This window comes from Pseudopodoces humilis, chromosome 3 (assembly GCF_049639895.1).
Source record: "Pseudopodoces humilis isolate 2021_Gansu_Grassland_sample_001 chromosome 3, ASM4963989v1, whole genome shotgun sequence".
Lineage (NCBI taxonomy): Eukaryota > Metazoa > Chordata > Aves > Passeriformes > Paridae > Pseudopodoces > Pseudopodoces humilis.
The window spans coordinates 29,935,979-29,963,567 of record NC_142202.1 but is presented as its reverse complement, the minus strand read 5'-3'; the positions used below and the strand labels follow the sequence as shown (position 1 = coordinate 29,963,567).

Sequence of the window (27,589 nt, the reverse complement as noted above, 5' to 3'; positions counted from 1 at the left end):
AAAGGGAATTCTCTATCCTGTCTTAGAAGGCTTTGCCAGCAGTTTCACTGGTATTATTATTAGTCTTTCCTTACAGACTTCCTTAGCACCTCAAGCAGGCTGTACTTAAATTGACTTGGTGGTAGCTGTAATACACTGTGAATGAAAGAAATGGATGTTGTAAATATGGACAGGTTGCAATTATTTGTATATAATAATACACACACATATATATCCACACATATATATCCACATAAATTTAGAAAATAAGATTGACTTTTAGCTCAGAATTTAAAGAACAAAACTGTGGAATCAGTATCTATGTAATATGTACATATGTAATATGTAATATAAATGTAATATGTGGAATCAATATCTATGTAATGCAATATTAAGGTAACCTATAATTGCATTGGATTAGAAGAATGCATTATTGACATGGATATGTTCAAATTTATGTGCTGTCAGAGTTTTCTGGAAAACTTTTCAGAGCTGTGCTGATGCACTGATGCACTGCAAAAAATATAAGTATGTGAATCATATAGCAAAAAGAAAACTCACTGATTTTTGCAGCTGTTTTGACAGCATATGGTATGTGACGTTTTATCCTGTGTTTACATGTGAGGTGATTTATGGGGATTTTAAGAGAGATGGGACCACTGGGACACATCTTAAAGCATGATTTATTATTCTTCTTCTACAGTCTCATGAAGGTGTGAGAAAGTCTTCACCATGTTCACTAGATGTTCATGGTCAGTGGTCACAAGACCACAGGTTACAAGGCCTTTTAAAGGTTAATTAGCCAATAAACTACTGCCACAAAAGAATGTTTCTACTTTCACACCAATAGTTAATTATTTTGTCTTACACATCCATGCCACAATGCAGACTTTCTTAACCAATCATATAATGGTTGCCACACAAAACTATTTGCTATACTTTAAACTTTTTACCTTTTTAATTACTTCTATATCTTAACTTTAAAACCTTAAAACTTCCTACTACCTAGCCTAATGTCTTTCCATCTAAACTACAAACCCACATTCTTGCCCATGCTTTCTAAGTCCTTCTGGATTTAAAAGTGGTAGCCTTTTCCAAGGTCTCAAGGTTGAACCCTGTATTCATTTCTGTGTTTAAGCCTGCATGCACAAGATTTTGAGAATTTCGTGTGCTCGGAATTCCCACAGTGATTCTAATCAACTGCTTTCTCTGAAGTACAGGTATATTGAGTTAATAGTTTGCAGTCAAACATTTACTAGTTTTTAACAATTTGCAAGACACTCCTTTAAAGAAGAGAAGGAGTAAGAAAATTTAACAACCCCAGTTGCTAGCTCTGAAGAGCCAGGGAGCTCTTCTGTATGAGCTGAATAGCAACTGTACTGCATCATAGCAAAGTTCCATCTAGCGCACTATGTTGTCTCTCACAGGAACTAACAAACAATGTCAGAGGAAGAAAATAGAGTAAGCATGTAGAGCTGCCTCCCCCATGTATCCTCTCAGTCTTTAGTTATTTTTAGTTTTGGGATTTTCCAATTTCTCTGTGATTAGTAGCCCTGAAGACAAAATTTTTGGTGATTTAGTCCAATCTTTGCTGAAGCCTGTGTCACATTTTAATGTCCAAAACATGGTGTGGCAAAGAGTTGCACAGCTTAACTACAACTTGCTTGAAGAATCATTTCCCCTTGCTAGGTTTGAATTTGCCTTATCTGAACTTCTATTGATACCCGCTACCATCTGGCAAGTCATTACTGTTGTCGGCATTCAGATACTGTGACAGTGGGTACTGGAAATTCCTAAGACAGGTGAATGAGGTGTTTTATCCTAACAATTGTTTTGATTTTTAACATCTGGAATCTAATATTTATATATATATTCCATCTTTGCATGTTTTGGGAGCAGATGTTCACTGTAACGCCAGAAACATGTTTCTGTTTTTGTCTTTGACTTCCTACTGTAATGGATTAAAATAAGCAATTTGGCAACTACTCAGGTTTTTAAGTAAACTTTATTAAGTTGGAGAATCATTGCATCTCTTGTAGTGCCAGACCAGCAGCTATATAGATGCTATCTATATACATGTTTCTTTTCTTCTTATGCAAGGGTTGTTTTCCCTTTTTATTTAAATTGTACCTTATCTATAATTTTTTCTTTGAACAAAATGCACAAGAATAATATTTGATTTTCCATTTGTTGAACAAAATTGGTAGGTCTTTAAGCATAGTAAATGCAATCCAAAATTTAAGATGATTAAGCTTATCTACTACATGTTCCACTGTTTCACTGTTTGGTGGATATCAGGTGGAAGTCAATGGTGGCAGTGTGATGAATTAGAGAAATATATTTGAACTGGACTTTTTTAGGCACTTCCGCAAAGTAAGAGATGTGAAAAAGATGATGAGTCTGAATGCCATTTCATGCTATGGCATTTATAGCTATTTTGTCTGTTCCATCTAGCTTCTTGCACAGGCATAATTATAACAGAAAAGTTTGCTATTACCAAGGTGTGTTTGTGTTTTTTCATAGTAAATTAAGATTTTATTACTTCGATTTAAGCACAGATTCCCCTGCATACCCTTATCCAAGCACAGTCTGATAGTTTAGTATAGTTGTATTCTCTGAATAAAAGCTGGACTCTGGTATAACAGTATCCTATTTGAGTTTCTAACCACAATATAGTTTCCTCTGTTTGCATTTAATGAAGTCCTAAGTGAACTGTTTCTTGATTCTTCTAGGGTATGAATGGCACAATTCCTGACATCTGCAGTCTTTAAAAATATTAAATATTATCCTTTCAAAAAAACAACTGCTAAACTAAAAAGTATTACAAGGTAGTGTAAATAGTAATAAATATGATCAGCTAATAATGGATTAAGTCAAGGCATTGAGAAATCCTTTCATTCTAGATAGTTTAAATTCTATAGAATCTAGAATATATATATTGAAGTGTATTCTTGTATTACCAATGACAGTTGCTATGTATTCAAGAATTATTGTTAATTGTATTTTGATTCTCTACAAAGTTGATCATGGACAATATGTTCTGCCTTAAATATTAATTTTCTTCCTTTTTTTAATTGTATAGTGTTTTGTCTGGATACAACGGTACTATCTTTGCATATGGTCAGACAGGCAGTGGCAAAACTTTTACCATCACAGGAGGAGCGGAACGTTACAGTGATCGAGGCATCATTCCCAGGACCTTATCTTATATTTTTGATCAATTGCAGAAGGTGTGGAACATTATTTTCTGTTTGTTTTTAATGTCTGGTTTCAAATATTTAACTACTGCTAAAAGTTGTTTTTATAATAGTGTTAATGGAAGCCCTAAAACTAATGCTTAAGAAAATATCTAATTTGATACAGTACTTACTGTGTGCAAGAATATATTTGTAGTTGTTTTGGCTTCCTGGTTTATTACAATATTCTGAAAATAATGTGCATAATTGTGGGGGGCTTTTGTAGTTTTAAAATCCAGGCTATTTTTTAGTTGGTGCAGCATACCTTCGGATCAAACAAGTGGTTCTCCTTGTCTAACACTTACATCAGCTCCACTCTGGTTTTATATTGTATACATTGCATTTCATTTTGACTTTTTATGCAATGAAATGTGTCAACAAGCAAAAGGATGTGCCAGAGTAAGCATACTGATTGTTTGTCATGTTTATTAGGTTTGTGAGAAATTTTATTTTCTTTTAGTGTCTGAAATACTTATGTGAGTGAGCACAGTCAATTATTTCAATGCTTTTTTAATTATAGGAAACAAAAGTGAAAAGAGGAAGAGAGGAGTCTGGTGTAATTTATGTTTTGTCTCTTAATTTACTCCACCAGACCTGCGACTCATTTATCTTTACATTTTAGCAAAGCTATTTCATTAAGTAAATTTAAATATTATTTTACATTAACATAAATCATTCCGCTGTACTTTTATACTCTTTCAGTCATATACTACAGAGTACCAATCTTTTTGCTTAAGGGTATATATTTCATTCACATTAATATACCCTGTCTCAGTAAGGGTTAACAAAAGCAAGTAATTACTTTGGCTCTTCAGAAATATGGCTTTGTTAGGTAAATGCACGTAGCATATGGCAGGTGCACAAAAACTTGCCATTGTGTGAATGGAAGGGAAAAAACCCCACATGATCATGTTATCTTAGGCCTTGTGCTGCATTTACACAACCCCCATGGTGAACTTCCCTTATGAAAAGTGAGCAGGTTTATTGTGTAATTGCCAGCAACAGTGCCAACACTCCAACGTTCTTTTCTAATGTTAATTATGTAATAAAAACAAAACGGAATTAAAAATAACTAGCATGTTTGTCAACTTCTCAGCACAGAAATATGAGTGTTTCCCTCTTTAGACTGGGTTTTGGATCAAAAGCTATACTTAGTTATGCTTACAGGGCTATCTCAATTTTCCTGCTTCCAAATCATTGTTTCATATATTTTTTTTTTCTTAGTGCATTTTAAAGAATCTCTTTTTGATGTTTAATCTTTCTTCTTGCCTTTCTTTTAATATCTTTCCCCTGTTTAATTTCTTTGAAATTGTGGTTTGGAAGGTGTTCAAATAGTAGAGAAGAATCATTTGCCTTCTAACCCAAAGTAGTATGAAGCAGGAGAAAGTGAAGTCAGGGACATGAAATACACTATTTGTTAAGCTCTTACTTGGACAAACACAGTGCACTTTGAAACCAAAGCAACAAAACTTTTTACCCTAAATTAGAAGCAAATCAAGCCCTTTGTTTTTAATAACATCTCCTTTTAATTTAGAAATTCTCCTATTTCCAATGCATTCTGTTTGAACTGCTTCTTACTACATTTTTTCCATCCATCTGTAGTATATCTTTTAAATTATGTCCCTTGAAATAGTGAACTGTCATAACCAATTAATATGAGTGCTTTCACAGTGGCTTTGTCTGCTGAAAAGAAGTGACTGGTTTTTTTATTCTTTTTTTTTCTTCCTTAATTTTGGAAATCAAAGCCCATTATTTTGAGGTTTATGTTGCTTGGATTTGGCTTTGGGGCAGGGGGAAATTCTGTATGCAAAACTCAGTTTGGTCAATTTTTGGCAATGTAATTTAACAAAAGAATTGTGATTACAGAGAACAGCTGACATCATATACAGTGCTCTAATGTTATGATGAGGAGAGTGAAAAGCAGTACATCACTGATGTTTCTAAATGAATCTTATAATGAATCTAAATAAATCTTATTTTTGTTGCAGTTTTTACTATAATTTTGGTTTTTTCTTTAAGCATAGTCTTTCTACCCATAATATGAGTATTTACTTTTTTATACTAACTTTCCCTTTTTAGGGCAGAGGTGAAAAATGTCATGTTGCATCGTTCTATAAGCAGCTCCCATGTTATAAATATATACAGACTTTTTGAAGTACATGGAATTAATTAAAAATCCCAGACTAAACTTATAGGCACGGTGGCGTTTTGTGGGGGATTTTTGTTTTAGTGAGTTTTGTGTGTGTGTGTGTGTGTGTGTCTGTTTTGGTTGGGGGTTTTTGTGTATTTTTCCTTTCTTCTTGAGTCCTTATGCATATTGTAATGCATAGTATGAAAGTATCACAAATTGAACATGTGCACCATACTCAGGAAAAAGAAGAGACAAAGTGAGAAAATGACCTAAAAGCCATAGAAACAACTTTGTGTTCTAATCTACATCTGACTGCTGTTTATAGGACTATTTTTTTTTTCTTTTCTTATCCAGGATAGCAGTAAAATGTACACAACTCATGTTTCCTACTTAGAAATCTACAATGAATGTGGTTATGATCTGCTGGACCCTAGACATGAGGCCTCCAGAATGGAAGATTTGCCGTAAGTAATAAGATTACAGAAAATCATCAAAACCTAGATGAATAATTTTAATATACCCTATTACATTGTTTGTATTGTCAATTTTTTTGAATCTGTGCTACTGATCTGTGTTAATTTAATCAGAATACTTTGTTTTCACACTTTTATCAATGGTTTCTAAATATTCAGTTATTTTGTGTGTATGGAGGCTAGGGAGAAACCAAAGGAGAAAGGATTAAAAGTGTTTGTTGCTATTATGCAAAGAGATCTCTTGCAGCCTCTGACATGGAGAAAGTGCACTTGTTTTCCTCATGGCAGCCCGTCTCTTTGTATGGCATGCATGACTGTGTGTGGCAGAGACATGTAGCAGGTGGTATTTCCTTGCAACAGAAATGAGAAAATCTCCCTGCTTCTATTTGACCTTTTCCTTCAAAGATAATTATTTTTCTAGAATATGCAATTATGAAATAAGTTGCAGCTAGAAAATAGGCCACAATGAGCTCCAAAGAACAGTATATTTCCTTCAGAATGGATGGTTGTTATAATAGTTATCATTGATCAGACACTAGCACCTACTAATGCTTGGAGGAGAGTAGTAAACAAAGGTTTGTAGGTGATGAACACTCTAGCTGAAGTTAAAGATTTCTAATTTATATGAAATCCAAATCCTAGTCTCCATGTCTGAAATAATAGTTGATAGCCTGTTATTTTTAAATAGCAACACAACACTAAATAGGTGTGAATAAGTGAGTTGTTTACTGGATTTACAAGTGCCCTGAGATAATGCTGGGCACCATGAATTTTATCACTCAACATGATAGTAACAGGTATTTGTAAATAGCAATGAAATCACTGCGGATATAAGAACAGGAAACATACTGAAAATTTTCAATGGGGCAATAAAAGAAAATAAGTAGAATTTTATTTTGAAATAACTAATTATGCTATTCACATATTATTAATCTTTTTATTTATTAAAAAAATCTTCCAACACAATATTTTACTGTGTTTAAATGGAGCTTTATTTTTCCAAATAGTCTGGGGTATCTAGGACATTGTCCTGGGGTGACTTTATGATACTGGTATCCCCAATCGTCTGGTTTATGTCATATATTAAGTTCTGCACCTTTAAGACTGGCTTTGAGAGCAAGAGAGGGAGAAGAAGAAGCACGCAGTTTGTGTTAAGGAAAAACATCACTCCCCCACATCTCGCTGGCTGGACTGTGGTGTCTGCAGCACGGACAGACAGCGGGACAGAGCTTCTCTCTGGCTTTTAGTTAGTTCTAGCTAGCTGAGGCAGAGGAGTTCCCTGGACCTTTGTTAGTTTTTTTTTCCCAATTTTCTTGGATCTGTGCAAGCCTGCTCTGGACTGAACACCCAGCCAAACCTTGGGAGCTCACGCCTGTGGACCACCGGGGCCTGGGCCTTGGCACTTTCCAGCGCCGGAGGGACTGATAAGAACCTGAGCGAGCCGAGCTACACCACATGAAAAGGACTTTTTTTCTTCCTAGATTTGCCATCCCATCGAACAGCAAGAGGTTTTATTATTTAATATTACTCAATTTCTGTTAAATAAACAGCTTTTTCCACTTCTCTCCAAGGAATTTTTTTTTTTTCTTTTCCTGGACCAGTTGGTGGGGAAGGGCATTTCCCTGGGGAAATCCCCATTTGGAGTTTTCCTTCCTAATTTGCCCTAAACTAAGACAAATACAGTTTTTGGCGCCTGAACAGGGGCAAGAGAAAGTGGAAAAACCTGTACTGATTGTTGGTTGTATTTATTCTGTATTGGGCTAAAGCAGTCAGTAGCCATGTTGTTTGGATACATAATGTCTCTCGGGGTGGAGGCCTTCATGTGGACCTGGTCCCTAAAAGTTTTGAGGTTTTAATACCTGTCTTTGCCCTCTTTCACAGTAGAGGGGCACGGATTAGAATGGTTATTGTGCTGGGCTTGGTGATAATGATTTATAGGAAGTTTATAGAACTACTGAAGTTTCTGTCAGGTATGTTTGGCTTATGGTTTCTTCGCCCGACCCTGCCTCCCAGTCCCAGTAGCACATTTTGGGAGTTTATTGGTAATTGCACCCAGTTTGTTAGAGGAAGACCAGGGGATGAGGCTTTTCAGCCTTTTCTTTCCGTCTTCTCCTTTGAATCTGTTATGTCCCTCTTTGAGAATATCCAGTTTCCCCTGAGTGTTAAGGATACCACATTCCTGGTCACTTTCCTGGTAGTTCAGCTGTTGAGCTTCCTGTATATGGTCTGCAACTTCTCTAGAATGAGGGCTGAGATATCCAGAGGAGCCAACGAGACCCCTGCCCCAGAAGTAGACTCAAGTGTGGGAAATCCTGAGTGGTGTAGAGAATGGGAGAGAATTGGCCAAACTCTGAAAGAATTTTCTGATCCCCCAGCCTGGGAATTTTCACGTGAACAAATTCAGAACCCAGATGAAGTAGGGAAATATCTGGAAGAGAACTGCTGTGATGATTCTAAGAAGAAAAATATCATTGCAATAAGCTGGGTCCTAGCGTATGCTTATCGCACGGTGCTAGATACTGTAGGGCAGGCAGATAAATCAGCAGCTACCCCAGTCACTCAGGCTGCAGCCAAGCCAGCAGCCAAACCAGACAGTGAGCCTAAGCCAGTGTCTGTTGCTTCTGCCACGAGAGGCATGAAATTCAAAACCAAAACCAATCGGCCAGTAGATGATGATAATGGTGATGCAGGGGAAGGACCCTCAAGACCAGCAACTGATCAAAAATCAGAAGGCACTGGTGAACCTTTCTCCCTGAAGGACCTTCGTGGCCTGAGAAAAGATTACACTCAACGATCTGATGAATCTATAATTAGTTGGTTAGTCCGTCTGTTGGATGCTGCAGGTGAGGCTACAGTTCTGGATGGCACTGAAGCGAGGCATCTGGGGTCCCTGTCACACGATCCGGTTATTGACCAGGAGATGATGAGGGGGGCTGACCCTTATAGTCTCTGGGAACGGGTCTTAAGAAGTGTGGCACAAAGATATCTGTGTGCAGACGATCTCTATATACAGCAAACTCGTTGGAAAACCATAGAACAAGGGATTCAGTGCTTGAGAGAAATGGCAATAGTAGAGATTGTCTTTGTGGGTGACTTAGGTACTAGAAATCCAGACTTGGTGCCATGTACATCTGTGATGTGGCGAAAACTTGTTTGACTTGGGCCACAAGAATACGCTTCTGCTTTAGCAACAATGAAGCGGGATGACCGGGAGGAGACCGTGCTGGATATGGCGAAGAAGCTTCGAGCATATGCAGATACCGTGCATGGCCCCATGCAGGCAACAATTGCAACTGTGAGAACAGATATGCAAAACTTCCAAAACAAAATAGAGAAGAATCTCAAGAAACTCAGGGAGGACCTTCTTCCAGTCTCGGCAGTACAGACCAGGAGCCCTGGTACTCAACGCAGAAGTTCCCCAGATAGAGAGAAAAAGCTATGAGCTGAGCTGTGGTTTTTCCTACGTGACTGTGGAGAAAACATGAAAAGATGGGATGGAAAATCTACTGCTGCTCTGGCAAAATGGATGCTTGAATTGGAAGACAGCAAGACTCAGGGGGGATACTCCACCAAAAAGAAAGCCGCTCCAGTAGCCTGTAGTCAAACTGACAAGTATGATGATGACATGTCTGACTCCCTTGAAGGAACCTCCAAGACATATACCCAAGGAAAGAAGGATAACCAGGCTTAGAGGGGCCCTGCCTCTAGCCAGGTAGAGGCTAGGGAAAACCGTGTCTTTTGGACTGTGTGGATTCGTTGGCCTGGCACATCAGAACCATGAAAATATGAGGCCTTGGTTGACACTGGTGCACAGTGCACCCTAATCCCATCAAGATATGTAGGGGCACAGGTGTGACAGGGGGATCACAGGACTTTACTTTAGTGGAAGCTGATGTGAGCCTGACTGGGAATGAGTGGAAGAAACACCCCATTGTGACTGGCCCAGAGGCCCCATGCATTTTGGGCATAGACTACCTCCGAAGTGGGTATTTTAAGGACCCAAAGGGGCTTAGGTGGGCATTTGGGATAGCAGCTGTAGAGACAGAGGGCATCAAGCAATTGAACACTTTGCCTGGACTGTCAGAGAACCCATCTGCAGTAGGACTCCTAAAAGTGGGAGAACAGCGAGTACCAATTGCCACCTCAACGGTGCACCGCCGACAATATAGAACAACTCAAGATGCTGTGATTCCCGTCCACAAGATGATCCGAGAGCTGGAGAGCCAAGGGGTGGTCAGCAAAACCCACTCACCCTTCAACAGCCCCATCTGGCCTGTGCGTAAATCTGAAGGAGAATGGAGATTGACTGTGGACTATCATGCATTGAATGAAGTGACTCCACCTCTGAGCGCTGCCGTGCCAGACATGCTGGAGCTCCAGTACGAGCTGGAGTCCAAGGCAGCGAAGTGGTACGCCACTATTGACATTGCCAATGCATTTTTCTCTATTCCCCTGGCAGCAGAATGCAGGCCTCAGTTTGCCTTCACGTGGAGGGGAGTGCAGTACACCTGGAACCGACTGCCCCAGGGATGGAAGCACAGCCCCACCATCTGCCATGGACTTGATCCAGGCTGCCCTGGAAAAGGGTGAGGCTCCAGAACATCTGCAGTACATTGATGACATCATTGTTTGGGGATAGACGGCTGAAGAGGTCTTTGAGAAAGGAGAGAAAATCATCCAGATTCTTCTGAAAGCCGGTTTTGCCATCAAGAAGAGCAAAGTTAAGGGACCAGCTTGTGAAATTCAGTTCCTGGGGGTAAAGTGGCAAGATGGACGGCGTCAGATTCCTACTGATGTCATCAACAAGATCACAGCAATGTCTCCACCAGCCAACAAGAAGGAAACGCAAGCTTTCCTAGGTGCCATAGGTTTTTGGAGGATGCACATTCCTGAGTACAGCCAGATTGTGAGCCCTCTTTACCTGGTCACCCGCAAAAAGAACACTTTCCAGTGGGGCCCTGAACAACAAGAAGCCTTTGCTCAGATCAAACAGGAGATCACCCGTGCAGTAGCCCTTGGCCCAGTCAGAACAGGACCAGACGTGAAGAACGTGCTCTACTCTGCAGCCGGGAGCCACAGTCTGTCCTGGAGCCTTTAGCAGAAAGTGCCTGGGGAGACTCGAGGCCGACCACTGGGATTCTGGAGCCGAAGCTACAGAAGGTCCGAAGCCAACTACACTCCCACAGAGAAGGAAATCTTAGCTGCCTATGAAGGAGTTCAAGCCGCCTCAGAAGTGATTGGCACAGAAGCACAACTCCTCCTGGCACCCCGACTGCCAGTGCTGGGGTGGATGTTCAAAGCAAAGGTTCCCTCTACCCACCACGCCACCGATGCTACATGGAGCAAGTGGATCACCCTCATCACGCAGCGTGCCCGTATTGGAAACCCAAATCGCCCTGGGATTTTGGAGATAATTACAAACTGGCCAGAAGGTGAAAACTTTGGTCTCATTGATGAAGAGGAGCAGGAACAAGTGATACGGGCTGAAGAAGCTCCACCATAAAACCAACTGCCAGCAGAAGAAACACGCTACGCTCTGTTTACTGATGGTTCCTGTCGCGTCGTAGGGATGAACCGGAAGTGGAAAGCAGCTGTATGGAGCCCCACACGACAGGTCGCAGAGGCCACTGAAGGAGAAGGTGGATCAAGCTAACTTGCAGAACTCAAAGCTGTTCAACTGGCCCTGGACATTGCTGAAAGAGAGAAGTGGCCAAAACTCTATCTCTACACTGATTCATGGATGGTAGCCAATGCTCTGTGGGGATGGCTGGAAAGGTGGAAAAGGGCCAACTGGCAACGCAGAGGAAAGCCAGTCTGGGCTGCTGATGAGTGGAAAGACATCGCCACCAGGGTAGAGAAACTGTCTGTGAGGGTCCGTCATGTAGATGCCCATGTCCCCAAGAGTAGGGCTAATGAAGAGCACCGAAACAATGAGCAGGTGGATCAGGCTGCAAAGATAGAGGTGTCAAAGACAGACTTAGATTGGCAACACAAAGGAGAGTTGTTCCTAGCTTGATGGGCCCATAATGCCTCAGGCCATCAGGGTAGAGATGCCACCTATAAGTGGGCACGAGACCGAGGGGTGGATCTAACCATGGACAGTATTTCCCAAGTTATCCATGATTGTGAGACGTGTGCCACGATCAAGCAGGCCAAGTGGTTGAAGCCGCTATGGTACGGTGGGCGTTGGTCCAAATATAGGTATGGGGAAGCCTGGCAGATTGACTACATCACACTGCCCCAAACCCGCCAAGGAAAGCGCTACGTGCTCACAATGGTAGAAGCCTACACATGGAAGCCACAATGGTTGGAAACCTACCCTGTGCCTCATGCTACAGCTCGTAACACCATCCTGGCACTTGAAAAGCAGGTCCTTTGGAGGCATGGCACCCCTGAGAGGATTGAGTCAGACAATGGGACTCATTTCAAGAATAACCTTATAAACAGCTGGGCTAGGGAACATGGCATTGAGTGGGTGTACCATATCCCCTACCATGCACCTGCTGCGGGAAAAGTGGAGAGGTACAATGGACTGTTAAAGACTACCTTGAAAGCGTTGGGTGGGGGATCTTCCAAAAATTGGGAGCAGCATCTAGCAAAGGCCACCTGGATAGTTAATACCCGAGGTTCCACCAATCGAGCAGGCCCAGCCCAGTCCGAGCCCCTGCATATAGTAGACGGAGACAAAGTCCCAGCAGTACATCTCAGAGGTTTGTTAGGAAAGACAGTTTGGATCAATTCTACTTCGAGTACAGACAAACCCATTCGTGGAGTTGTTTTTGCTCAAGGACCGGGTTGCACACGTGGATAATGCGGAAAGATGGAACAACACAATGTGTACCTCAGGGAGATCTGATGGTTGGGTGAAGATCATGAATAAATGCCCTTGTCTGTATATAATGTATGTGTTGTTGGGTTAAAATATATATATATTAATTTTGATAATAAGTTGACGATATGGGGATAAGGGGTGGAATGTCCTGGGGTGACTTTATGATACTGGTATCCCCAATCGTCTGGTTTATGTCATATATTAAGTTCTGCACCTTTAAGACTGGCTTTGAGAGCAAGAGAGGGAGAAGAAGAAGCACACAGTTTATGTTAAGGAAAAACATCACTCCCCCACATCTTGCTGGCTGGACTGTGGTGTCTGCAGCATGGACAGACAGCAGGACAGAGCTTCTCTCTGGCTTTTAGTTAGTTCTAGCTAGCTGAGGCAGAGGAGTTCCCTGGACCTTTGTTTGTTTTTTTTTTCCCAATTTTCTTGGATCTGTGCAAGCCTGCTCTGGACTGAACACCCAGCCAAACCTTGGGAGCTCACGCCTGTGGACCACCGGGGCCTGGGCCTTGGCACTTTCCAGCGCCGGAGGGACTGATAAGAACCTGAGCGAGCCGAGCTACACCACATGAAAAGGACTTTTTTTCTTCCTAGATTTGCCATCCCATCGAACAGCAAGAGGTTTTATTATTTAATATTACTCAATTTCTGTTAAATAAACAGCTTTTTCCACTTCTCTCCAAGGAATTTTTTTTTTTTCTTTTCCTGGACCAGTTGGTGGGGAAGGGCATTTCCCTGGGGAAATCCCCATTTGGAGTTTTCCTTCCTAATTTGCCCTAAACTAAGACAGACATGTATGTACAAAATAATTTTCAAGATTTATCTTTATAAAAAAATCCAGTCTAGAGATTAGGAAAGCAGCAGACATATGCAAAGTGTGGGACTGGGCTATGAATTGGTCTAATTGTTTCCATTTCTTTACCTAAAAAATGGAAGTAAAATCTGTTGCTTTATGACACATCAGTGCTATGAGGACTGTGTGTCTTTACCAGTGTCCTTCATGGCAAAGTTTAGGTTTCTAATTGAATTTATTACCTGCTTCCACTGGCATGCAGACAAAAATTTTAATCAGAGGCTAGTTTGGATAATATAATTTAATTGTGTCCATTTTTATAGTATGAAAAAGTAGTGTGTTACACCTTTTTCAACTTAATGAAGTTAATGCTATGAAATTATTCAAGTTTATTGCATTGTTAATTTCATTGTTAATCGTACTTGAAAAATGAGCCATTAAAATTGTATTTGATGCTTAAGGCAAAGTGAATAATAAACATTTTTTAAATTGTCCATTGCATCTAAACATTACATGATTAGACTTGGAATCTCAGCTCCTGAAGTCAAGGTTTTGTGTGCAGCCATATTTTGTATTTTCTCTAGACTATGAAATTTTCATCTTAGCACTGCTTACTCATTTCATCTGAGTCTGTCAGATGAGAAGGGCACAAAACAATCTCTCACAAAATTTCTCACAAAAACAATCACTACTTTTCTGGAAATAAATTCCTGACAAATACATGAATGTGGCCTATACAGCTGCACATTGATATGTCTATCTATTTATGTACATATACAGAGTCTTACGCAGAATTAAGTAATTATTTATGTATTCATGCATATGTAGGGATTTATATACATATATGTGTTTATATACATACAGATATTTACATATGTATACATTACTAAATATCATGTTTCTAATAGGTACAGATATTTCTACAACATCTAAGATTGGTTTTGAAATCCCATTAAACTTCTATTTTAAAGAAAAAAACTAGTTTTCTTGATGTTTAGTTGGAACATTACTCGTCAACCACAGAAGATATAATTTGATATACCTTAATGTTCATACAAACATTTAGTTTACAATTGTAACTTGTTTTATTATACAAAACTGACAGTGTTTTAATTTTGTGACACTGTAATGAAATCCAGCATTTGCAGATGCAAAAAACCATTTGAAGAATCTTACTTGTTAGAATGAAGAAATTGAATTTAATATTGACAATCTAATTCTGTTTGTAGCTGTAGGGAATTCCATATTCATAAAAGGAAATTATGATTGTTTTCAACACACAAAGGTATGAAATTATTGCTATGAAATAAAGCTGGTAGAAGACTATTTAAATACTTAGTGCCACCTTATGTTTTCATATGAGTTTTGCAGATGTGTTCAAATCAGCAATGCTTTTCTAAAGCTCTTAATTTACTATGCATTTGTGCAAGAGCCTTTCATCATTTATTTAAGTAACCCAATGTTACTGAATTTCACTTTGGTTACAACATACCAGTAAAACTCTTCCTAACATATTATTTATTCAGAAGTAAGAAATTTTTTGACACCATATATGACACAGAAGTAAAGACTGAGGTTATAGAACCATTAGTCAGGAATGACTAGATTAATTCATAGGTAACCAATAAGTTACTGCTTTACCTGTCTGATGGCAGGTGACCCTCTTGCACGTGAAAGCAAATTACAATTAGTGCTGTTTTGCCTTAGAATGACAGTCTAAGCTGCAGCAACTGAGGAACTACTTGTTAGGGAACTCAGACAACCGTTACTCCAGAGTGATGTGGCCAGGGAAAAATAGAATCTCAGCTTCACATCAGCAAAAGGGATTCCTCATTTTTGTGTGAATATTCTTCAAAGTCCTCTTTGAGAGGGAAATGTTTAATTTTTAGTACCATACTGTCCGACTTAAGGAAGACCACATTTTAAGCTGAGAGCAAATTAACTTCAGACATCAACAGTTATGCCTATATCAATATATGTTAGTAGCATGCTAACAATATGTGTTAGTAACATAGAATTGTTATGTTCCATGGGGTCAGTGTGAAATAATTTCCCTTTAAAACAAGACCTGTTACTGCATATTGCTAAATTACTTCAAATGAGTTTATACTCTTCTGTTTTTCTACTGCCCTCCAAGGGCTTTTAGAGTTACCAAATTGCTGACATGGAAAGTAATAGTAATTCCTGTTTTCCTTAACAAAGAAGGATAAACATAAAATAAAGGAATAATTTCTAACATATAGGAAATATATTTTATTCAGTCTGATTTATTTATGCAAATAAACATGATTCTGCTCTCTCATCAGTGTTAATGTCACTTTTAATGGCTGTATCTAATCTGGAAACTGGCCACCAATCATAAACCTTCAAGAACTATATTTTCAATGTTCTGAGAATTATCAGTATTTTAAAACTTCTAAGGCTAATAATATTACTAGGTCACTTTTTTTTAATATGAAATATATTCTTTCAAAATTAAAAGTGTTCAATGTGTTATTGCTGAATAACAAAGGTTAAGAGAATACAAAGTTTTACTTTCCTTTTTGTTAATGAGGAAACAGCTAAAAACTGTTTTGAATAATTTCTTCAAAGATTATTATTTTTTTAATTGCAATTCAAACAAATTACACTTTAAATGCATACAATAACTTAAGCATACATGATATATTGGTTATTCAAATCCATGTTTTATGTTGATTTGTTTCCTGAAAAAGAGTGTAAAGTCCAGTGAAACAGTTTTAAAGTAACTTTTCTAAAAGCATTTGATGAGCAAATGTCAAAGTTTATTTAACAATTTTTTTTTTGGTGAGTGAGATTACTGAAGTTGACTGCAAATTCTAAAAGATTTTGTATGTTTTGTTCATACATGAACCACCGATCTCATTGTTTCAGTTTTGATTCCTTGTTCTACATGATGGAGTGAGGGGAGAGAGAGATAGTGCTCAGCTTTTTCCAGATCTCAGTAAGAAAGGTTTAGAAGCAAATGGCTTAATAGGGTAACCATTTTGGTAAGACAGAGTAAGAGGAGGAGGATAGGTGGCAAGTAAATCTTGCACTGCATCACGTGCTGAGTGCCCTGCATCCATGCAACATCGAACAGAGACTGAATGGATTTCCCCATGGTGCACTGGACCAGAGCAGTACAGGTCCTGGCCATGAAAAGAAGGTGTCTGTTTTTGCTCTTTTGAGCCTTCGTATAATTTCATTTAAAGAACAGAGCTTCTTTCTAGAAGGTGTTCTCCCAGAAACTCACTGAATTTATCCTGCAGCCAAGGGATCTGTGCAGCACGTCTCAGGCCCGAATGCCCCACTGTGTGTGCAGCACCACAGGCTGTGCCTGCTAGGTTCAGTGTTACATGAATTATTAATTCCTAAATATGTAACAGTCTTCAGTCATGTCCATAACATCCAGAACAGCTAAACTGTTTTCGTTGTCTCAAAACAGAATCCATTTGAAACAGTGGGAAGGATTTCCTATCACAGTATGACTTGTCAAGCAAGCAGTCTGAACAAGAACTTACTCATGTAATAGTTCTACCATGTCTCATAAGGGAGATTATGCTCTAAGTCTCTACTTGGATGGAAAATCAAATCTCTGTGCTGTTGAAAGTTGTGCTGGTAGCTGAATAACTTTGTCACCTTGCCTCTTGAATCAAGTGTTGACTTTGTCCTCTGTTGTGGTATTCAGGGAGTTTTCTTCTGAAAGATCATCTTTTTGGCATGATATATAAAATTATTATCCTGACCATTCTTTCCTAAAAGTTAAAGTTCCTTGCAGTTTTAAGCATTACTTATATGTATCCATTAATTTATTCTGTTCTTCTGAACAGACTCCAAGGTGCATACTTGCTGCTTTTCTCTTTTATTTTTTTCCTAAATTTATTTTTGGCTGTATAATCTCTTCTGTAGTCTCCTCACAATGAAGTAGTATCACCATATTTTGCTCATGTATTGGCATAGAATTTGTTTGCATCATTATGATTAATTTTTAAATGTTTATAAAGTTTTTGAGGTTATTTTAGATTTCTTTAATTCTAAGCCCTATAGACAGGTAGGAAACTTGACTTTCAAAATGGTCATTTCTTTTCTGAAATATATTGTGCAGAGTTGTTTATTATTATTATTATTATTATTATTAATAATAATAATAATAATAGAAAAATTAATGAGGTGGTATTAATTAATCAAAGGAAGCTTTAAGGTAAATGTTTGCCAGTAACAAGAATTTAATAAATGAAGGCATTCAATGTGCAAGGCTCTTCTGCATTGATGACAGCTCAGTTGATGCAGGAAATGGCACAAGTTAATAAAGGAAAACTGTAATCAGAACCACTCTGGGCCTTAGTGTGTGATGCACACGCAGATGTAGACGGAATTCAACTTGACCTTATCAAAAGTTTTATATGCAAGAGCAGAATTATACTCTGGGGTTTATGCTTTGAGTAGGGACGCTGAGTTTTGTGATTAGGTGAAAAATGTCTTATACCACCACACAAAAATAAGGCTAACAGTGGGAGGCAATCATAGTTGGAAAAGCAATTGTTATGACTGTCAAAGAAAGTCTGTGTGTACTTTTACATGTAATTTTTCTTGAAAAGAGTGAGTGCATTGCAAGGTGTTAAAATTATTTCTTCATTGAGATTTGAATGTTTTGACCATCAGACTGTGAACTACTCCCACAATATCTAAGAGTAATACTCTGGAATGCTGCTTTGATACTTGATTTCATTCTCAGTTTGGGGCTGGCGGGGGGAAGGCAAGTAAAGTAGAACAAAACACAATCTCTCTGATTTAGAAGCAACTTGAAGTAATTAACATGCAAGAACTACCTGCAGATGAAAATTCAAGCCCTTTTGTGGTTTATCTTGAAGAACATAAAAAAATATTTATATACTTATATGTATACATATAGGTGTATATGTTTAGATAGAAAGTATTATCTATACTTATACAGAAAATAAAAGTTTGGGTTTAAATAAAAACAACAACTTAACAACTTTCAACTTTTAAAAAGTACGAATTTGTTTTAAATTGTATCGGAACATGTCATTCACCCTGAAGGACATGTTATTTGTCCTCAGATTTAGTGTATGTCTGTTTTAACAAATTCTTCTAAGAGTTTTCCAAATCCAGTGAGGCAACTACTTGGCCTTCATGTTGGATACTATAGAATTTCCCAGCTGAGGAGACCCTAATGGGTACTCAGTAATGCCTACAAAGTTTAACACCCAGTAACTGTTATGAAAGAAAAAAATTCTTATGCTAAAGGATTATTCAAAGAAGTAAAAAGGATTTTCAGTAATATTTAGCAGCTCTTCTGGAGCTTTTGCCATGTCCTTGCTACTGCATCCAATTCCTTTCTGAGAGCTTTAGTCTTATAGAAGCATAACTAAAAACATTTCTAATGGGGGAATAAATAAAATCATTCTGTTAGCTTGCTTTTAATTTAAGAAAGGGATCATTTACAGTTGTAGTTACTATCATTTAAGAAGAATGAAAAGATAAATAATCTTGACAAATGCAAAGTTATTAGAAACATGATGACTACAGATGTGTTGATTCTGAAATAGTGCATGCCTGTTTGTACGTCAGAATAATGGTATGCTTTATGTATCATCAGTACTTGGTAGTAACAAAGAAACCCTTATGTATTATTTGTTTGTGATGATTCATGTAATCTTACTTTTGAGATTTTACTATATCTCAATAAATAAAAATCCCAAACCTTTCTCTAAAACTTAAAGTTTTCTTATATTCCTTTTCTATAGTTTCATAATAAAGGAATAAAAAGGAGGTGACATTAAAAAAAGAAATCAACACTTCCTTTAATGTGTATAATTTATTTTTCATGTTCTTTCATTATGATTGGGTTTGGGCTTTAGATTTCACCTTTTAGGTGTGATCAAAATGAAAGTATGAAACAACAATGCATTAAAACTCTAGTTTTCACTGTTCTTTTTATTTTTCATGTAGAAAAGTGACAATAATGGAAGACTCTGATCAAAACATTCATCTGAAAAACTTGTCTCTTCTGCAAGCAACCAATGAAGAGGAAGCCTTAAACCTACTCTTCTTGGGAGACACCAACAGAATGATTGCTGAGGTGAGATTTTTTGCTCCAAATCTTTCTTAGCACAACCAGAGTTAAAATGGTCAAAAACATCTCTCCTCTCAAGTAAGATGTATATTTTAGAAGTCTTTGGACATAAATTAGTATCCTGTTTTTGAGTGTATTTCCACAATGAAATTAAATAAGCATTTCTCTGATGAAAGTGTTCCATAGTGGATCTGATTGGTGGTACTTGATGTCATGACTTATTGAAATTCAAATATGTAGAATACAAAAATTCTTGAAACTATTGTCATGGTTTTAAAGTATTAGCTAAAAAAATCACTAGACAACTTATTTATTTCTTGCTGTGAGATATGGATTAGAACAAGAGCAAAACAGGTTTAAAACTTGAACAAAGAAAGATTATTAACAAAACTACAAGAATAAAAAACTAGAATAAAACTTCCAGAACTCCTTTTTCTCCACTACTCAACCATTCTCTCGTTCACATGACAACATAGAGACAAAAAAACTTTGATGGTTAAAACAATCCTAACTTTGCTATAGTCTCTTAATCAGTCTTTGTAGAGAAAAAGAAGTTCTCTTCTGTTAATCTATGGAGTTTTTCACAAGAAGACCATTTTCCTATGGTTTTCTATTTCTTTGATGCCAGCCGCCTGGAAAACTCTGTCATCAGTTCTCTCTTCCCATTTCACATCACTCTGAGGTGTGTTATGGATCATGGGTCAAGGGGTGTCATTTTAAGGATGAGTTATTCAAAGGCAAAAGTTTTCTTCATTTGTCTCTGTGAGCATCTCTGGAAACAGAAGTTTTTTCTTTGCCTCTTAATAGCCACAAATTTTCAACAAAACTCACTTCTCTATTTCTGTTCCAGCATCACATAAGATCACAACTACTTCACCATTTGCTTAAATCCACACTTTGAAATACTCTATTCCCCCCAAAATACTCTGTCATGAATTAAAGTAGTTTTTCAGAACACTATTGTCTATCTCTAGAGTTTTAGCAAAAGAATATTTCAGCTTATTAAAGCATGTCCTTATTTCTCTATCTGAAGCTTAATTCCTTTCTTCACTGTCTTAGATAGTTTATGTTGTCTCTTTACCTGTTGATCACTCTCTTCTCTCTCTCTGGAAAAAAAACCATTAATCTGCAAGTCTTATCTGGGTAGTGAAAGAGTTAAAATCTTGCCCAGGTTTTGTAGATGGTTCTGTGATCTCTGCCAGAGCAGCAGCTGGAGTTGTCTGTGATGGAAGATTTTTCATGGCTGCTCTGGAAAGTGTAGTCACTGTCTCAGCCCGCCGCAGGTCAATGGCTTTCTCTCTCCTTATTCGGCAGTTCCTGGTGAAACTCAGTAGCTGCAAAAACTGCAGCCGAGCCAGGGACCGGCCTGGCCCGGCCAGAGCCCGGGTGAAGCCCCGCAGGCCCTCATCTCCTGGCCGGGAGCCGTGGCAGGCCCAGCCCAGCCCCTGCCTGAGCCACATGGCCCGGGCGGGGGACGGGAGGCCAGCTGGAGCTCTGTTACCTTTCACAGCCAGAAAACCAAGAGACAAAGAAATTCCCGGGCTTAGGTCTTAAGGTGGTGTTCACAGGTTGATCTCACTTTTCAATGGTTAAAACTACTGTCAATTCTCAGAAATGGCCAGCTATTGGCCAGGAGAAAAACTTCTATCAGCCTCCAGCAGTTTTAACTTGTTTAGGTGTTTCTCTTTGTTTTCTTAAATGCCGATCTATCACAACTATAGACTGACTTTTGAATGTTGCGTGTATCAACATACACAGACATGTAAAGATAAGAAAATATGTCCTTGCAAAGCATTGTCAAACATTCCCAGTGAAGTTTTTCCCTGCGAGTCTTCAACACCAGGCTGGATAGGACCTCAAGCAACTTGTTCTAGTGGAAGGTGTCCCTACTGATGGAGTGAGGGGTCTGGGGTATTGGAACAAGATGATCTTTAAGGTCCCTTCCAACTCAAACCATTCTATGATTCTATGACTAAGCACTCAATTGCCTTTGAAATACTTAATATAAGTCCCCTTTTTTTTCCTTCTTATTACATAAACAGATGATGTTAAGTGCAAAAACACAAAACAACCTCCCCAACCAAACAAAAAAACCCCAAACCAAACAAATGAACAAACAAAACCCACCAAAAATCCAAATGTTGGTTTAAATGAAATTCAAAATAAATATGTGCCAATATTAAAACACATGGGTGGTTTTGCTGATTCTGAAAAATTCAAATTAAATGTTTCTGTATCTGACATCTGTAAGGTTCTTTTTTCTCTTCATGCTTCGATATGGAATGTAAATATAAAAAGTGTATTATATAATATGAGCACTGACAATGTGTCTTTACTACAGTAGAGTCAAATCTCTTTTAGAACTTTTTGTGTTTTCTTCCTCGGTATCTCCAAAAGGATATATTTTAAATCATTGACAAGAAAGACACTTAAGAGTATATGAATAGTCAGGTAGTTCTGTATTCCTGCTGGATGACCACATACACCTGAACACAGGGGAAGAAACATTTGATTACAAAACATACGTAGGGCACACAAATATTTGTTCTTTCTCAAGGCTGACTGTTTCAACAGTTCTATTTTGAGAGGCAGGAATATGTTAAGGCAAGAGATAATCAACATAGGAGCTGCTCATAAACCTGAGCATTGAGGCAAGGAACTGCTTCATGATTTTGAAATAGAAAAATGGATACTGTGTGGAGGAGAGGAACTTGACAAAGTGTAATAGAAGAGAAAAGGGTTAATCTAGAGATCTAAGAAGGTGGACTTATGGCATAAAACATAACTTCTCTGGAGATCCATATTTTTAAATCTTGAGCTATGATAATACTTTCTGACCTCTGAAAATTTGAACCCTCTTAAATAAACTTTAAAGAAAATTAAATGAGATTAATAAACCTAAGAAGAAAAAAAATAAAAGCTGGGTTAATCTTTTTTAATTATTAGTTTGGCTGTGGAAAAACTCAGTTGACTGTCATGGATCACACAGGAGATATGTAGCTTCTAAAACTGCAATCTAGTGCCTTAACCCTGAATAACCCTTCTTTGAAGAATTTTGAAAAAAAGAATAACAATTTAATTTCTGCATTCCCTATGCTAATTCAGTCTAACTTGTGATTTGAGGGATGCATTTTACCCTCATCACTGATTGTGCTAAAAAGAAAGTCGTCACAATATTAAAAGTATTTTATAGGCAAGATTTCTTCATTCATTCGTTAAATTTCAGAACCTAAGGGAACATTTATAACCAAATGCTTCTTTCCCATACGTAACTATGTAACCCGAGAGAAGGAAAAAAAAAAAAGGAAGCAATTCTAATTTTTTCAGGATTTCTTTATTAGGCAATGTAGGGCCAGTCCTTTGCTCTAGTTTTGATGTGTACAGTAATGGTATGTGGGAAATGGTAAGATGGGAGACATTTGTGCACAGACAACTCATAATGTAAAAATCCAAATAGGAATTTTTTGTCTCATCTTTTGCCAGAGAAAAATAGGCAGAGAACAAAACCAAAAAACTGAGTCTTTTGTTGGCAGGTCTGCCAAACATTCATTCAACAAATGAATGTAAGGATGAGATTTTTTTTTTTTTGCTTTCCAATAGAGCAGTTTCTTGTTACATTTGAATATACAAGAATCTGCAGCAACAGGTTATAAAGTCTGAACTGTTTTCTTATATTTTCTATCTGTTAAGACAATCTTATGATTTCGGTATCTGAAATGCATGCTGAGGACTTAAAAATCAAATTTGCAATATAAACAGTCGGTAGTAGCAACAGCTGTAAAAGCTCCTGTGTGTAAATACATGTTTAGTCATTAATTCGAATAATCCTTAAAATTATTTGGGATTTATATGAATAAAAGGCATGTAAGGTTTAATAATGTCTTCACCTGGGAATATTAATTACTTTAAAAGTTACCTGAGTTTAAAAGTTATGGTCTAACTGTGAAACTGTACTTGTAGTAAATATGGAAAGATAAAACATTGCTTTCAGGAAGTGCTTGCACCTATTCTGATCCTTTTATTTTCATAGCAATAATTTTTCAACTATGACAAGTGTCATTAGTGCAACGGAGGAGCCCCTTCACCTTTAACTTACTTAGAAAGGAAACTAAAAGACATATTGAGGTCTCTCTCATCTACCAGATATAAAGACAGGTACCTCCTATTCTTCAACTTACATGCTCTTCCTTATAGCATAGTTCTGTTGGGACCAGTGGAGCTTATATTCTCATTAGGCAGAGATATCCATCTGAGCTGTGAAATGACTGTAGCAGTCAGAATATCTTCTGCATGAGATTGGAGAAAATTGATTTGATATCAATCTTGGATGCTATCAGTATTTTCTTTTTTTCCCCTTGCTCTGCTTTGAAAAGGTCAGAAGCAAAAAACCTTGAGGAGAAGAAGAAGCATTCCTTAAAAGAAAATTTTGTACCCTTTCACTGAGACACTCTCTCAAAAAACGGTGAACACTCAGAATCAGCCTCTCTTTATGCATTAGCTAGTCACTAATTCACTTACACAGGAAAATCATATTCTTCTGCTGTCTAAATATTTTGATTCAAGGAAGAACAGATTCCACTGGAATGGTGTAAGTTGCCAAGTGGAGATGGTTTGCAATATGGGCTGAACGACTGCGTTTATCACCTGCAAAATTGTTTTGTCTCAGTGGTCCTGAACTCTTTCGTATATTATCTCTGTCAGAGTGTTTTGACAGCCACATTATTCTTCCAGATAGTAGCTTCTGTTAGTCTAGTGGTGATTTTCAAACAGCTTTTCTTATGTCTTTGTCCTATTTATCTTTCTTAGGTCCTCAATCATTAAGAACTGTATTTAGACCAGTAGCATTCTGGCTATTTTTAGTGAAAACAATATTGATAATAGCAGCTGCAACAAATAAAGGGTTTGGGAAATACATACATTCCTGTACGGGGAAGGATTCATGTAGTGTTTTGCTGACTTAAGATAGGTAAAAATTAGATTAATATGGACAGTTTATGTTCCAGCAAGTTTTTGAATGGTTCTTGACCTTGTATTCCTTGACAGAAACATCCAACTCAGAAGCTTCTTGCAGTATGACTGTGATGTAGATTCTCATTTAAGTAGAAGCCACTTTCTTGCAACCATTGTATAAATAGATGTAATAGTTAAAGTCACAAAGCTTCTATACAATTTATTTAATTTCATCAAACGCAGGTATATTTTCATCCTGGAAAAAACAAACAAGACTGGCTTGTATGGCTTGAAATACTTCGTACATATCTTCTGTGATCAAATGAAATGCTGATGCTTTACCAAGTCATGATCCTAAATGTTACTGGATTTGTTCTTTACCATGCCACAAATGGGCAGCAATAGATGACCTTTAAGTCCTTTGTAGTGTTCACGTGATATCACAAAGCATCTGAAGTTTGCTTATGTGATTTATGGTGTCACAGAATTCCTTGAAAAAATTATTCTTTGTAGGTAACTGCAGCTCATCAGTTGTTCTATATATAACTCCCAAAATAACAAGCATCTGCTGAGAACCAAGCTACTCCCCTCTTTCTTTTATTTTCTTCATTGCATCAAATTAGTATGAGGATGATTTCATATACATATGGTTTGAATACTGCTAACAAAGCCAAAATGAACTCTGAAAACCACTAAAGGAATATTTTAGTAGGCTCAGAGGCACTTTCCAGAAAATGTTACTTGTTTTCTGTTTTTGAACTTTCTAAACAGATGAATGGTGATACTCAGAAGTTGCATATGTAAGATAACAACTAAATAGCAAAAGAAAAGACTTGTTTTTGGACTGGAGATGCCAACACATCATCATTTCTGTTGTGTGCTGTGCATCTACTTATGTGGTAAAAGTAGCAAAATGTGGGAAGATTATGCAATAAGCATTTCATGGTCACATCCCATTTAACAGTTTACATTTTTATTGCCTCCTGCAAGAGTTCTAACAGAGCTTCCTATATATGGGAACTGCAAAGCAAAGATAGAATCATACTGCAAAAAGGATTACTGGTGTTTTGGTTAAACCATGGTTCTGCTCCGAAGAAGGACTTTACAAAAATATCTGTTTGGGATTCTAGTCAATGACTTCCAGATCAGCTTCCTTAATATTTTCATTTGCATGAGAAAAAGAACCTGTGGAGAGAAAAGTAATGGAATTATGGAATTTCTAATGACTAGTCCAGGCAAATCTACGTGGAATACACAAAATAAAGTTGTGGCTAGTGTATTGCAATAGACAGAGTTAAAACCTTGTAGAGCAAATATTGCCATGTGCTTATTGGAACTCAGAGTCCTGACATTTTTTTTTTTTAGGATTTGAAATTTTTTTTGCCTATGTTAGTATTAAACGTGTGTGACTAAAAGCACATTTGGAAATACATGAGGTTTTGCTGCAGTGTGCATCTCAAGTTTGCTTATGAATGCTTATTCAGAAGTATGATGATTTCTTCAGCTTCTGTCATAACATTTGCTTTGTGCTTCCATCTGTACTGATATTTGATCTGTGTTAGACTTGTCTGCAGTATAGTGTGACGCCATGATGCCATGTGTGTAGTGCAAAATGTCCTTATCTATCAGTTCTGTCAAGGAGAATGTCCTTAAGTATTAAATCTGTTGTGGATTTTTAGCTGGAAAAAAAAATATCCAGTCCTGTTTCAGAGAGTTGCAAATAAAAAAATCAAAGCCCTCCTAGTAAAATAAGTGAAGCTGGCTCTGATTATTCATGGAATCACAATTGCTGAATAAAGTACATTTTCACAGCATAAAACATTTTCTTAGTATAACTACATTTTAAGTATGTTCGAGATTGTTTTCTTGCTTGACACCTTTCCCTCAGCCTGTTTATTTTTGTTCCAACACTGCCACTCACTTCCTCTTCATTTGCCCAGCATCACCTCTGAGGACAGCGTAGCATGTGACTGCACTCTGATGTTCATTTCACAGCATCATGAATTCCAAAATTCTTCATCTGTATAGACTAATGATCAAAATTCTTTTCCCTCTCCCTCTAAGCTTTCCTTTATTAGATAAAGCAACCCTAAAGAAAATACTGCTAAGGCTAAATTTCCTTACAGAATTTTCACCAACAGCTACAAGTGTATGCTATTCCTGCAAACTACTTACTAGTTCACATACTATACACTCCCATTTTCAGGTATTCTGCCACTGTTTTCTATAGCTGTCCTGTGGCTTAATCAAGAAACTGACCCAGGTTAAATATCTATGTGGGGTTTTTTTGGTTGGTTGGTTGGTTGGTTGGTTTGGGTTTCAGTTTTGTTTTGGTTTTTTGTTTTTTAATGTTGAGCCGGATCAGTTCAAAATCCGTTTGATTGTGCTGGCACTATTAAGGCTGGAAAAAAAGGGGATATTGAAGTGAAGACAATTGAACCAAACAGTCCGTATTATTTCTGTTAAAGGACTGTTCAGCTTGCAGTCTTTCTGTTAAGAGCTGTCTTTTCTGGATCAATAAGACATCTTCAATACCTGCAAGGGACAGGCCATTTTAACATCTGCAGTGTTGCATGCTAAAGCAGATTATGTTAAAAAAAGGCAATATATTGGTATATCTGGTCTGAATCACAGGATAGGCCTACAAAAAATACTACTGCGTAGTAACAGGGGAATAAAGTAGAGACAAGAGATTAATGTGGACAGTATAATCAGGATATTTTTTATTACTTTTTTCAGCAGCTATAAATAAATATAGATATAGTTGATGACTCAATAATATTGACTTAAAATTTTACTACTCTACTTTTTTGCAGGTCCAGCATTTATGTCCATTGAAAACAATGTAGTCATACTTGTAATAGTTTGTGAATATAAATGCTATCTGTATGCTAAAGCTTTAATCTAGATATGTAATCTAAAATTTTAGCTGTTTCTAAAATGAGGATTATGAGGAGTAATTTTAGATTTAAGTTTCTAACAATACCTTGATGCAACTAAAAAAAAAGGTGCTTTAGATGCTTAAAGATATTTTGTATGTTTTTTAATAAAAATGAATATGTGATGGCATATGGTCATTTGAAATCTAAAGT

At 37.5% G+C, this 27,589-nt stretch overlaps 1 protein-coding gene across 6 annotated transcripts in view; it reads left to right on the top strand.

Annotated features, from left to right (window-relative positions):
- The window catches only part of KIF6 (kinesin family member 6), a 247,134-nt gene that overhangs the window by 14,964 nt on the left and 204,581 nt on the right, over window positions 1-27,589 (top strand). For all 6 annotated transcript variants that reach the window (XR_015772098.1, XR_015772096.1, XR_015772097.1 and 3 more), the window contains 3 exons: window positions 3,062-3,209; window positions 5,701-5,810; window positions 19,424-19,553. Coding sequence is in view for 3 of the 6 variants with exons in the window: in XM_088052351.1 (XP_087908477.1) it covers window positions 3,062-3,209; window positions 5,701-5,810; window positions 19,424-19,553 (388 nt within the window). In the remaining 3 variants the exon portion in view is untranslated. The remainder of the gene's footprint in view (window positions 1-3,061; window positions 3,210-5,700; window positions 5,811-19,423; window positions 19,554-27,589) is intronic.